The 13,180-nt window shown below is 35.1% G+C and overlaps 1 protein-coding gene across 11 annotated transcripts in view; it reads left to right on the top strand.

Moving 5' to 3' along the window:
• Positions 1 to 13,180, top strand: part of LOC133521066 (disintegrin and metalloproteinase domain-containing protein 11) — an 813,047-nt gene that overhangs the window by 468,433 nt on the left and 331,434 nt on the right. For all 11 annotated transcript variants that reach the window (XM_061855801.1, XM_061855805.1, XM_061855799.1 and 8 more), the window contains one exon: positions 2,687 to 2,835. In XM_061855801.1, coding sequence (XP_061711785.1) covers positions 2,687 to 2,835 — 149 coding nt within the window. The remainder of the gene's footprint in view (positions 1 to 2,686; positions 2,836 to 13,180) is intronic.

Genomic DNA, 13,180 nt, shown 5'->3' with positions numbered 1-13,180 from the left:
TCCTTTCATGCGCAAGAGGACCGTATATTCTACAAGCAAAAAAGTGTAAATCTTGCGAGTTTTCTTGACAATTGTATGTAATTAAGTCCCTGTTTAAATTTCGTTTGGTACAGGGTCAGTTTTACAGTAGAAAAAAATTAATAAGTACCTTATTTACAACGTTTATAAATTGTACATGTCACATTCCTTAACTTGTAAGTAACCTATCGTCACTTTCCTATTTAATACGCTATTAATAAAATGTAAGCTCCAGTTTTGCATACTTTTCCGCGAAACGGCAGAGTTTCATCAGAAACGTGTCAATAGTATTTACTAGCCTCAATCGCATCAAAAATTGCATTGTCCACCCGCAACAGGCCACCATAAGCTGCGTTTAACGCGCTAAGCCGATTGAAACACGTTTCCATCGAACGCGAGCTCACTCGTGGGCTTCGACGACTCCCGACGATTTTATCACGCCCACCTGTACGGGTACGATAGTCGGAATCAAAGATCTACAACGTACGAGACTGCCTGTCGAAAATATCAAAAGTACGATAAATATCGGAATGATATCAAGTGACATTGACAGTACTGAATTAAAGAAAATATCATTGCGTAAATTATTTATTTTTGAAACAGTGTGTTCCAAGAGATAATCACCCACAGTATCTCCTGAACACAGCTTTTCGTATTTTACATTCCGTTGACCTAACATTTAAGCGGCCTCTATGAAGCTTAAAATTAGTCGCGTTTTTTCATTTGCCTCTTTCACACTCATGAAATGTTTTCTTTTCACACACTTCATTTATATTATTCGTAAGTGTCATTCTGGAACTATGGTTGTACTTATCTAAAGGCAGATTAGACACTTAGAGAGTTACCCCTGTGAATAATTTTAGATATTTTTTTCTGTATCTATTTGTTGTTTTTTTTTTTGTTATTCGACTGTAAGAGACTTTATACCTCTAAGTAATAATAATACCGTAGTTGTATTTTATAATTGTTAATGTGTTTTTGTGCTTTTATGTGCTTGTATCCATGCTGACGTGTACGAATAAAAGCACCCTTGTGGTCTATTTGCTGAATAAATGTTGAAGTTTGATTCATGGAAACTACCGTGGCGTAGATTTTACATAAGGTTTTTGTCAGTTTAGTTCAGATCTCGCGCTGGGTCTTATAAATCTACTTGGATTACGCCATCCGTCATCGCCTGCCCTAGAAGACATATTTATCGCTCCCATGCACTGGAGAAAGAGATACGTTATTCTGGATCGGACTTTTTAAGCAATTCATATAAAAATATACTGATCTATAATGCTTTAATTTTCTATACCTTATATCTATGTGTATTTGTCGCTTTGTGTAATGCTCTAGTTGCCGTCAATTGTTGCTATATATAACCGGTTGTTTTGTTGTTTGTGTTGTCCTTAGCTACCCCTAAATTCCTTTGTATTTCGCTTATATGACTATTTAGAAAAATCGAAATTATATATGATTATTTAAAGTATAAGTAAATAACCGTTAAAATGCCCAACTGTGGATTATCATATTAACAAGACATTTTTCAGAAATGTGAATAGATAAAATGAACATCCTAAAACTTCAGAACACAAAATGGCTGAATTTAAAATTGACTAGTAAAAAAAAATTTTCATTCAAATTGTGTAAAAATATTTAAACAATCTTAAACTCGTAGCCTAACTGAATTGAACCATTCAAAAGTTTAGACCTTTTTTGACGCATCTATTTTAACGTTTATTTTTATCATTTTCGATATTTTAAAATAAGGTTAGTTTATTTTAAAATAAGAATTAGGTACATTTCAGTAGCATACTCATAATACAAATATTTATAAACTATTCAAGAAACCAAATTAGTATAAAATTTAGAACCTATGGATAAAATGAAAATATGCTTATACTCTTTTCCTACCTTCGTTTTCTATGAATTTTATTCTAAGAATTTATTTATACGTCAAATACAATAAAATTGCAGAATTTTATATTTCGAATTCAAATAAACTTCGACATAAAACTAGGACTCCCTTTTCATAGATTTACCTGAGTGGTTTATTTTATTTTGCTTATATTACAACTAGGTATTGGATTTCGCCAGGGGACTTCCATTCCAACAAATCCTGTACCTACGTCTTTATATTTTCAGAGAAACCGCTTAAATCTAAATAGAATAATATTATGATAATTCCGAAGTTATAATCAACAAACAAACAAATTATGTTTCGGGCCCAGTTTAGGTATCTTCGGTTCATTTAAAGTTTCTTCTTAAATAATTCCAACTGTGCCAACTTATTTCTAACTCTAAGAAACGCGGAGTTGCACGAAATTGTTTTGTGTTTGAGATAAAGCTCAGTTGAAAAAGGTTTGTGCGTTTGTTTTTCAGCTGAATAAGTAAATACATTTTCTTGGGATTATTTATGATGTTTCACGCATTAGTTTACAGTAATATCCGTTTTACCTGTTCACCGATTGTAACGTTATCACCACAAAGAGATATTTAACCTTTGAGGATCTTTGATAAGGTGCCACCGTTTTTTTCGACGACTCTGTAATCTTTAAGAAAACATGTCTTCAGATATGGTAATCCAAAGAAACATAAATAATTGACTACAGGCTTTTGTTTCATTCCCAGACAACTGGAACCATTGTGGGTTTTAATCATACTAATACATATTTGTTGTCCGCAGGTGAAGTCGAGCGGCTGTTACGCGAGTACCGACAGAACCAGGAGTTAGTGCGGAACATCGGAGCCCACTACTACCAGATCATCTACCCAGTACAGCTACGTCATCACGAGAAGATGGGCATTTCCACGCGCGAGGTCAACGCGCAGAAGGTGAGATTGATCTTATTCCTTTTTATCATTGGTACCTCTAAATTAGAACCATCGCAAACAGCGGGAGATCTTTTGAAACCTTTGCAGGGATTATATACAGGGGGTCAAAACAGAAACTCTAGTAGTAAACATTTATTCGTAGCATAAAGAGTAAAAATATAAATCAAGCATGAATAACATAAAGCTATAAACTGGTGGCTCCGAGAGCCTAGACCTCGCGATGAGCTTAAAAATAAAAAGTACTTTAGGACTTTGTTGAGTCATTATTACAGGGAACTCACGATAGTTTTAAGTGCCATAGACTCTACTGGCGTTTAAGTCTTTTATGCCAATTTCCACCATTTTGAACTGAACCTGCTGACAAAATTTCACTACAAATAGTTAAGAAATGCGATCTACAGAGGTGAACATACATACAAATGACAGAGCATGAAAATCTAACTCAGAGAAGGTCAAAAAATTCTATGCATAATACCATGCTATATTCAATCCTCATGCAGTTCCTTAATGCTTCTTCGATTTAGCCATTTAAATTTCTGCATGCAATTTCAATACCAACACGCGCCATAAACCTATCTTATTCCCTACGAGTCCCGGGTTCGCGAAACTCGTTATGTTCTCTGGCTAGCAAGTAATGGCACCAGTTTCGGTAAAAGTGTTGGTGGCAACGCGATATTTAATGATTAATGTACCACTCGCGGGACAACGCACGGCTCGTAAGGGGCGAACTTTGTTTTCGACGCTCGTACGTGATGGAAGGTTGTATTAAAATTGTTTTTGTGTGACGCTTTCATAAGTTTGATTGTGACTTGCAAGAATAAGTATACTACGAATAAATATAGGTAATATTATGTAATGTCATCATTCCATAATAATGTACATCATGTAGTTTGTAAATTATGTATTCTGATTTTTTTAAACACTTTTGAATTTACAACGGCGTGCCAGTCTCAAGGCAGAGTTTTTTGTTCTTTACAGATAGATGGCAGTAGTTTTTTTGTAATTTTAAGAACTTTGACTCGGTCATTGTGGAATTAAATATGAAGTTCCTTTCAAATAACAGCGACACTTTGAGGTTTAACATAGGTTTTTATCATACTTACGTAGATGCTCTAAAAGGTTAACAAAATGATTACGATATACCGCCATGAGTTTAATGAAATGAAAAATGAAAATAGTTTATTGTAATGAGTTTATTATAAGTATTATTTAAATATTACATATACTTAATTCACCGTTTTATTTGGCAATTATGTTATAATGTTCTAATAAAACAAAACGAAGTTACATTATGTCGCACCCATCTAAAGTTCGCTAGAAAATAAATGTAAGTAGATATTTTAAAACGTTACACATTATGAAACGAATGTCCAAAAATAATACTAATGCCCATCTTTCAAAGTGTATGTACTTTAAAAGAACAATTTTCGTATCGCTCTAAGAGACAATAATAATAGAGGTAATTTACGGGATGTTGCGAAACAAAAAGAAAACGCTATGATTAATAGCACATAGTTCCCAGTGGACAAGTGACGTGTTAGTAACATAAAAAGAGAAAAAAGACGTAAGTACCATTAATAATATATGAAGTTACGACGGTTTAGCCAATTGTTGTATGTGACATGTTATATTGCGGTACTGTGTCTTGTTTTAGTACACTTGTAGCATGGCAGGCATTTTTTTAAGTTTTATTGTGACGTATTTTACGGTTTAGGTATTTTTATTGTGAATTTGGTTTTAATAATAATTTGCATCTTTTTAAGTGCGTAAACACACTGCTATTCTTAATGCATATTCATGTCGAAACATGCCAAAATTCATGAAGATGTACTTTTATTAGTTATTACAAATGAGAATATACAATAAGAATTAACAATCTTGATTACAGTTTACGAATACGAATAGAGAATCCGTTTTACCCTTTGGGTACGGAACTCTAAAAAACATATTAATTATTTTAAAAACAGAATCGATATTTGATTTCATTTCTTCTTTTAAATCCTATAGGTTATTATCTCGCTTTGTGTGGTAGGGCACAGCACAGCGGATGTCATTCCAAATCTAGAGCAGAGCCCAACTGGGGAAGTACTTTCACCTTACAGAAAACCGCAGCCAGATAACACTAGACCCCACTCATAGTGTTGTGTTCCTGCCGGTGAGTAAGGTTGCCAGAGCTCAACGAGGGGGGGGGGGGCTTATTTAGTGTCGGCAACGCGCATGTAACTCCTCTGGAGCTGTAGGCGTACATAGGGTACGGAGACTGCTTACCATCAGGCGGGCCGTATGCTTGTTCAAAATTCAAAAATTTATTCTGCAAGTAGGCCTCAAGGGCTCTTTTACAAGTCAATACAACATTTATAGTAACATCATATAGTGACATGAAAAATACATAACAACATTTATAAATACAACAGCCAATACCTGGGTAAACATTACATTATAATAATCTTAAAATAAATAATTAATACAATACAATAGAGATGTATAGTCTCTATGGTTAAAAGCACATTAAATCTGGAGATGTAAAAGGTCCCCAATGTCAGAGAACTAATACTAATAAAATTTGGAGGTGTAAAGTCTCTCCAAGTGTCAAAATAAAATGTATACTAAATATATAAACCGCGTCTGGACTGTTAAACTAGCAGTCTCATAAACTAATACTACATTCTGTACATAACTAGTATGTACCAAGTCAAGTATATTATACAATATGACAGAGACGTATAGTCTCCACGGTTAATACATTAAGTTTGGAGATGTATAAGGTCCCCACGGTCTGAGAAAAATAATAATACACAATAATAAGATTTGGAGGTGTAAAGGTTCTCCAAATGTCAAAGAATAAAAAAAATAAAAAATTGTATGAAATACATATTTCACGTCAAGAGACTGTTAAGCTAACAATCTTAAAACTAGTTCTACAAAATACATAACTACTATGTATTTAATATGTCAATGTCATCATCAAAATAACTAAAACATAACACCGACGTTTGCCACCGACGTAGTATAAAAAAAAAGGTATATGTAATTATACATTTATACTTGTTTCTTCGTTACTTACCTTCCTCTTGAGGTGTAAGAGCGTCCCGCATTCCTCTCAAAATATCCAGAAGCCAATTAAACTTTGTCGGAAGTTCGATCGACCCAGGTAGGTATCGAAGTAATTACGCCCTTTAGATGGATTCGGTTTGGATTAGCATTGATTTGGTTTTAAAAAGTTTTCGGGGAGTACTTAGTATTCGTGCTTACATATAAATCAATGGGGCCAGTGAATTTAATGAATACTTTTATATTAGCCTCACAATAGCAAGGAAATGCTGCCGACATCTTTGGAATAATTCTTTGGCCATTTGAGGATTTATTTTAGTACAGATAGTAATTTTTTTTGAGAGGAAGCACCCTGGTGTATGCTATTTGCTGACGACATTGTTCTTGTCGGAGAAAATGCACTTGAGGTCCAGAGCAGACTGGGAAAATGGCAAGAAAAGCTGGAAAGTGTGGGACTGAAAATAAGCAGAACCAAAACGGAGCATATGTTCTGCGATTTCGGTGGTTTATCCAGTTTTTCCCATATTGCCTTAGACGGTGTATCCCTACAAATCTGCTCCGATTTCCGGTACCTTGGGTCATTGATCCAAAGTGACGGCAACATCGACCGTGACGTGAAAAATAGAATAAATGCGGGATGGATGAAATGGCGACAGGTCTCTGGAACAACTTGCGATCCACGAATGCCCCTTAAACTTAAGGGGAAAATCTACAGGACGATCGTGAGACCTGTTATAATGTATGGATCAGAATGCTGGGCGACGAAAGTGACGGATGAAAGAAGAGTGCACGCAGCGGAAATGAGAATGTTGAGATGGATGTGTGGAGTGACGAGAAAGGATCAGATTAAGAATGAGTATATAAGGGGAAGTTTGAAAGTAGCACCGGTAGCGGAGAAGATAAGGAGTGGTAGGTTAGCGTGGTATGGGCATTTAATGAGGAGGGATGAATGCCATATAGGAAAAAGAATGTTAGGAATGAATGTTGATGGACGGAGAGCGGATGGTAGACCCAAAAAACGATGGATGGATTGTGTGAAAGAGGATATGAGAAAGAAAGGAGTGAGTGCTGAGGTGACGAAAGATAGAGGAGAATGGAAGAGAAGAACATGTTGTGCCGACCCCACATAACGTGGGATAAGGGCAGGAGGAAGAAGAGTAATTTTTTTTGATTTCATCAATCATTCATCTGGCTCGCGTTGTCCCGGCATTTTGCCACGGCATGGAAACCTGTCTTCTGTGTTTTGTCACGATGTTTTCCCTCACCGAGAAGCGACTGGTAAATATCAAATGATATTTCGTAGGTACATAAGTTCCGAAAAACTCATTGATACGAGCCGGGGTTTGAACACGCGACCTCCGGATTCCAAGTCGCACGCTCTTACCGCTAAGTCACCAGCGCTTCACAACAATATAAACCGTTGAAACGACCTTTTAATTTATTTATTTTTATTCGCCATTGGGTTTTTATGTATAATCTGTTTTTATCTATTTTTTAGGGTCCCGTACCCGCAATGTGTTAAAAAGAACCTTTAGTACTAAAGAGAGTGTTAAGTCTACGGAATATCTGTTAGTTGGCATAGTTATTGAGGAAATAGTACGTATACTATTTTGACCAGTTCAACTTTTCTTTTCTTACAATATCCAATACGATCCTTTGTTTAAAATCGAAACGGAATCTATGACAGACTTTCAGACCCAGCCTAATCTAAAAAGGTTTTAAGCCTACGAAAGCCAATTTCTTTGTGCAAACACGTCACCATCGGATCGATCGATAATCAACTCTATTACTACAATAATATAAGCCGTAATTGGTTACGCCAGATTGCTGGGTGTGTTCTTGACACGGGGTGAGGGGGGGCTTGTCGTCTGAAACAAAGGCGTCATCGGGATATTACATGAAAATCGTTTCCTTTTGATGTTGGGGAAATTTCGTTTTTCTAGCGACTGGTACCTACCGTTATCGCTCTATAGATTGTCTGTTTGCGATATTGTGAAACGTTCGGATAACATCAAAGGTTTAGAGGAAATGTAAACGTTCGGGCTTTGATATAAGATTGGTATTGCTTTGTCAAAGAAACGGTTATTGTAATTGTGTTTTTGACTAGCAAAAACGATTGGTGTTTTCCTATTGTCGAAATATGATTTTGGTTACAAAGTATATTTGAAGTTTTTTCTAAGCATATAAACGGCCTGATCAGAAGAATGAGATACGATAACGATAAGTTCTGGTTTAGAATTTTTCTCATTTAGATATCGTTTGTATGTCGTATAATTGACAGAAGCAGCTCGATTCGGGCAACCGATGTCACTTTGACGTAAGAAATTTCGTAGATAGATCTTATTGGGATCACAGCGTAATCGAAATAAACGTCAATTTTGACATGTCGTTTAGTTATCGATCTTTTAAAGATCTTAAACGTGTCTTAATCATTCTTCGAATTGGGTCGTAAGTATTATTCTCTATTCTATCTATGTTAGTGCTTTAAAATAGCTCCACTTAGACCGCCTTTAAAGGCAAATTTAACTAGTATTTTTTTTAAGTATTAGTGTAGTAATGATGAAAGTAAATAATTCTGCGAAACGAGTGAAACCAACCAGGATCATTTTAATATAAAAAAGTTGATGTTACACTGGTGGAGCTGGGGACCTACAGGGAAAATCGAAATTCGCAAATTGCGGGATCTTTCTCTTTTACTCTCACTAAGACGTAATTAGAGTGACAGAGAAAAATGCCCGCAATTGACGAACTTCGATTTTATCGGTAGGCCTCCTGATTGGCCTCTTAACGCATTCACTGCAAGCAACCCGCCAGACGGGCGCTCAGTCCGTAGTCGCTTTTCGCTACATACGCATTTTCCCAAGTTATCGGCTACGCTCGTAGCGCGTAGCACTCGCTGGCACTGAATGTGTTAAGGAGGTACCTATTCATATATTTTTCTGTTTATTTAAATCACCCAATGTTTATCTTTGTTAGTAATGACAGATTTTTACCGACAACACTCGATAATCTTACCCACGTATTTTGGGTACATTTTCCGGCATAATCAAACAAAATAAATTGTGTTCGTAACAAATTGAACGTTTACTAAAAAAATCATGGCGGCTCCTCCGGGGGATCTGTTTCGTCGACGCAATCAACGCGACGCCAGGCGTGGTCAAACAGACTATATTCGATTACGAATCTAAATGTGTTTACATGATGCATATTGTTGTTTATTCCTACCTGTGGGACATCCGTTTTGTAATTTTTTACAAAAAAAGCAAAAAAAAATAAGAGTTGAATTTGAAATTTAATTTGGATTATTTTGGAAGTCGTTGCGAATAAAATTGCGTTTGTGAGTTGATTCAAATTGATTTTCGGTAATTGGTACACATTTTGAAATGAGGTTTGGGTAAATAAAATAATTATTTTCATGAAATGAAATAATAATTAATGAAATAATAAATGAAATACGTTCATGACGTTGATTGATTCTTTCAACTTGTTTGAGAACTGAATTTCCCCCACTTACCTCTGATATTCATAAAATGTTACAAGCTTCAATTAGTATGTTTAATCCCTTACAAATATATAAGTCTAATTAACAGATTAAGACAAACGCTAGATTATACACCGTGAGCCTATTAAGCCCGACAGATTTTAAAGGTGTATTCTTGACCGCATTTAGAGACTAAATTGTCATACAAAGTTTCCTAAAATCGATCTTGTTTAGAGATGATGAAATTTTTTGTAATATATAACTAAACTAAACAATAAACTAAGTGAAAAGCACCTTTTTAGCTGCGATGCTGCCACTATGTGTCTTGGTTTAGACATACCTACTGACAGACATTAAAGTTTTAAAAGAAACTTCCATTTTTACCTGTAATTTAAAGAAAAACGTTTTCTTATTCGTTGTAATGTTTTTTTTGCATCAATATTTATTTTAAAAACAAATAACGTGTCGTGTGCAGAAAACACAAAAAAAAATCGCAAAAAAATAGTTTTGCCGATATTCCCTAATACTCATTTATGATTGTTTGCACCTTAAGGAACTGGTGGGTTCAGGAACGCATGGTTAAAATTTGTTGGGATTAACAGGCCCACTGTGTATATTAGTTATTCAAAAACACTATGATGGATTGACACAATGTTAAAAAAGTCGTGTGATTTCAATGCAAGTGACGCTCAAAAGTTGCATATTCGTACACTACACAGACAAAACTGCCACTCTAAACAGTTTACAGCATTCCTTATCTTTCTATATATCGACTTCGTGACTTCACTTGGATTCACAGTGTAACAGAAACCAATCAACATTTATAGGAGTATATTCTCAAATATACCTTTGGTGCAGTAAGATTTGATCTAAAAGTATTTGTAGTACACGCGAGTTTGGTATAAGATCCTGAGGACCTACCGGGAACCACGTTCGACATGTTGCCTTCCTGTCACACTTACGTACGAATTCACAAGTGCGACAGAGTGGCAACACGTTCAACGTGATTCGCGGTAGGCCTTCTGCTGAATGGGTATTGTACTTTACCAGTACAAAAACTCTGGAAAATGATGGTAACTTAAAACTATTAACACATATAAAACTGTTGTTAACATAAACAAAATTGTACATATGAATTTAAGACATGCATATATCTGAATGCATTTGAAATATATTTAGTAAACTTACTGTACAAGCATGAATATTATTTTAACAATTTATTTATTTTAATTTCATCGGTTTAGTGGAAAAAAAACAATTGATATACTTGATGATATATATTGAATAAAGTTGTAAAAATGATGAGATATCTTACAAGAATCGATTCCCCAAGAAGTTTACTAAAATAATACTTAAAAACTGTGTCGAGCCTTACGCAGCGGCTTACGTGAGCGAATAACTCACGAATGCGACGCGGCGTGGCGTATGCGCATGAGACCCGAATCTCTATTTATTTATTTTAGTAGGAAAAAAACACAAAAATGGGCAGATGATACAAAAAATGCATTTTTTTAAAGAGGATATTGGTTTATTACATTATTAGTGCAACTTATCCTCATCCTGAGGCAATTTCCACTAAGATTTATGAACTAATAATATTTAAGTGGCATTGTCCTCGGATTGAGGTATAAAATTTGAGGTAAAATAGGTACTAAACTAATATTGGTACACTAACGATAATATTAGTAGTTACAGTGCTGACCATGTTCAAACATATAACATTCAAAAAGCGAAACGAGGGACTACACATATATAATGATAAATATAAGACTAAGTTTATATTGGGCCAAACTTGGCTAGTTAAGATGAACTTTGAGGAAGTACGTAATGCTTCATAACAGTAAGTTTACTTTAAGTTTGAAATTTGCACGACTATTGTTAAAAATGTTAAAAATCTCTATCAAAATTATTATGCTATAGTTATTTTAGGTTTGGTTAGCCATTGATAACCATGCACCGTATAGTATTCCTATCCCTGCTTCAATCGAAGTGCCACAACTAATAGCAGCATCGTGTGCGGTCTACCATAAGCAGGGTGTTCCCAACCGTACACAGCTGGTAATTGCTACTCGAAACACATGCCGCTATACAGGATGATCCAATTATTTGCATAGCTTTAGAGCGGAAAGGCGTATGTGAAGCAATTTGTTATTAGTCGGTGTCAAGCGCTATTTGGTTTACAAGATGTATCGTAATCGATTATAAACAGTGTGTTGGACTTGAATAAAGATTAGCTGGGTGATAGAATTTAAACTTGGAACCCACTATCGGCCCGATTCGAATAATGAGATACGATAACGATAGGTTCTGGTTTAGATAAGTTCTCATTTACATATCGTTTTTATGTCGCATAATTGAAAGAAGCAGCTCGATTCAGGCAACCAAAGTCCCTTTGACGTTAGAAATATCGTAGATAGATCTTATTGGGATCACAGCGGAATCGAAATAAACGACAATTTTGACAAGTTGTTTAGTAATCGATCTTTTAAAGATCTTTCCAAGATCTTAAACTTGTCTTAATCATTCTTCGAATCGGGCCGTATGATTTATGTTCTGGAAAAAAGCGAGTTAAATAATTATAGTTCGTGTCATCCACGATGAAGCACGGATTTGTCAAATCTAACCTTTAATATTATAAAAACACGAGTCAAGGCACGCGTCTTCGTGAATGGCACGATCTATAAGAGGGGGCTGAAGCAAAATTGTAGTTTTATATTAAAATTTTACACGTTTTAACCATGGAAACTAGATTTTATTTGCAAGGGTAGATTTCAACCAAAACCTTAATAGGTTAAAGTTGGCTTGATAGAAAAAAAACATGAAAATAAGTCTTATTTAAATTTATTTTAAGTTGTATAATTGTTACCCTGCATTCCATAGCAGTGTATTTTAAGTATACTATAGCTAGCGATGTTGTCAAGGGATCTGATAAGCAATAAAAGGATATTTTATGAGTAATTAGGCAATTTCCTCGTATGCAAAACGGTCCGTGTAGATGCGCTTCGGCCATTTTGTGCGCGAGGTAATAGCCTCGCGCGTATGCTGGCTCGGAGTGGACCCGCTTAGTGAACTTAAATTTGAAAACCCGCGCAGTGATTATACATTTTCTTTCGTCGCAAGTCTATCGCGGCGCGCCATATCTTTTGACCCCTTCTATTTTGATGTATGTATGTATTTATTACATTAAACGTTGTTACTGAAATTTGAACCTATATTATAGCAAATAAAACTGGTTTGGTTTTTGAAAATTTAACGAAACAACACAAGTACAACTTTCGACTCAACGATTTCTCTTAAAATAGCACTTATTGACGATTTCTCTTGAAATAGCACTTATTGAGTCTTGGACAAAATTACACCTCAAGGAGGAAGAATATTTATAAATTTATAATTTTCAACTCATTTTAATAAACTACATATTAAGGCACAAAATAGACGAGAGTAATACAACTAAGTGATGTTTATTAAACAATGTATTTTATTCTCAATAAAATTTGGAGACATAATTTAAAAAGTTAATTGAATTCAAATCAAATTAGCTGTCCTTAAATCCAGCGTCCACTATAAAATAATTACATTAATCACTCCCTAAAGCTACTAACTCCTAACTTAATTTGCTAAAACGTATGCAGAAACTACGCTATGGTAACCAACTCTTGCAATGTGACGAGGATAAGTTAATTCACTGATCTGTAATTGAAACGACCCGGCGCTTACCAGAGCGTTTATGTGGTTACCCAACTTTCTGCCATCTTAGGCTTAGATTAAAGAATACTTACAGATATGTCACTTTTAAAACTAGTGGCCCTGTGA

The sequence above is a fragment of the Cydia pomonella genome, chromosome 9 (assembly GCF_033807575.1).
Source record: "Cydia pomonella isolate Wapato2018A chromosome 9, ilCydPomo1, whole genome shotgun sequence".
NCBI classification, from domain to species: Eukaryota; Metazoa; Arthropoda; class Insecta; order Lepidoptera; family Tortricidae; genus Cydia; species Cydia pomonella.
This window is presented reverse-complemented; position numbering and strand designations above follow the sequence as displayed.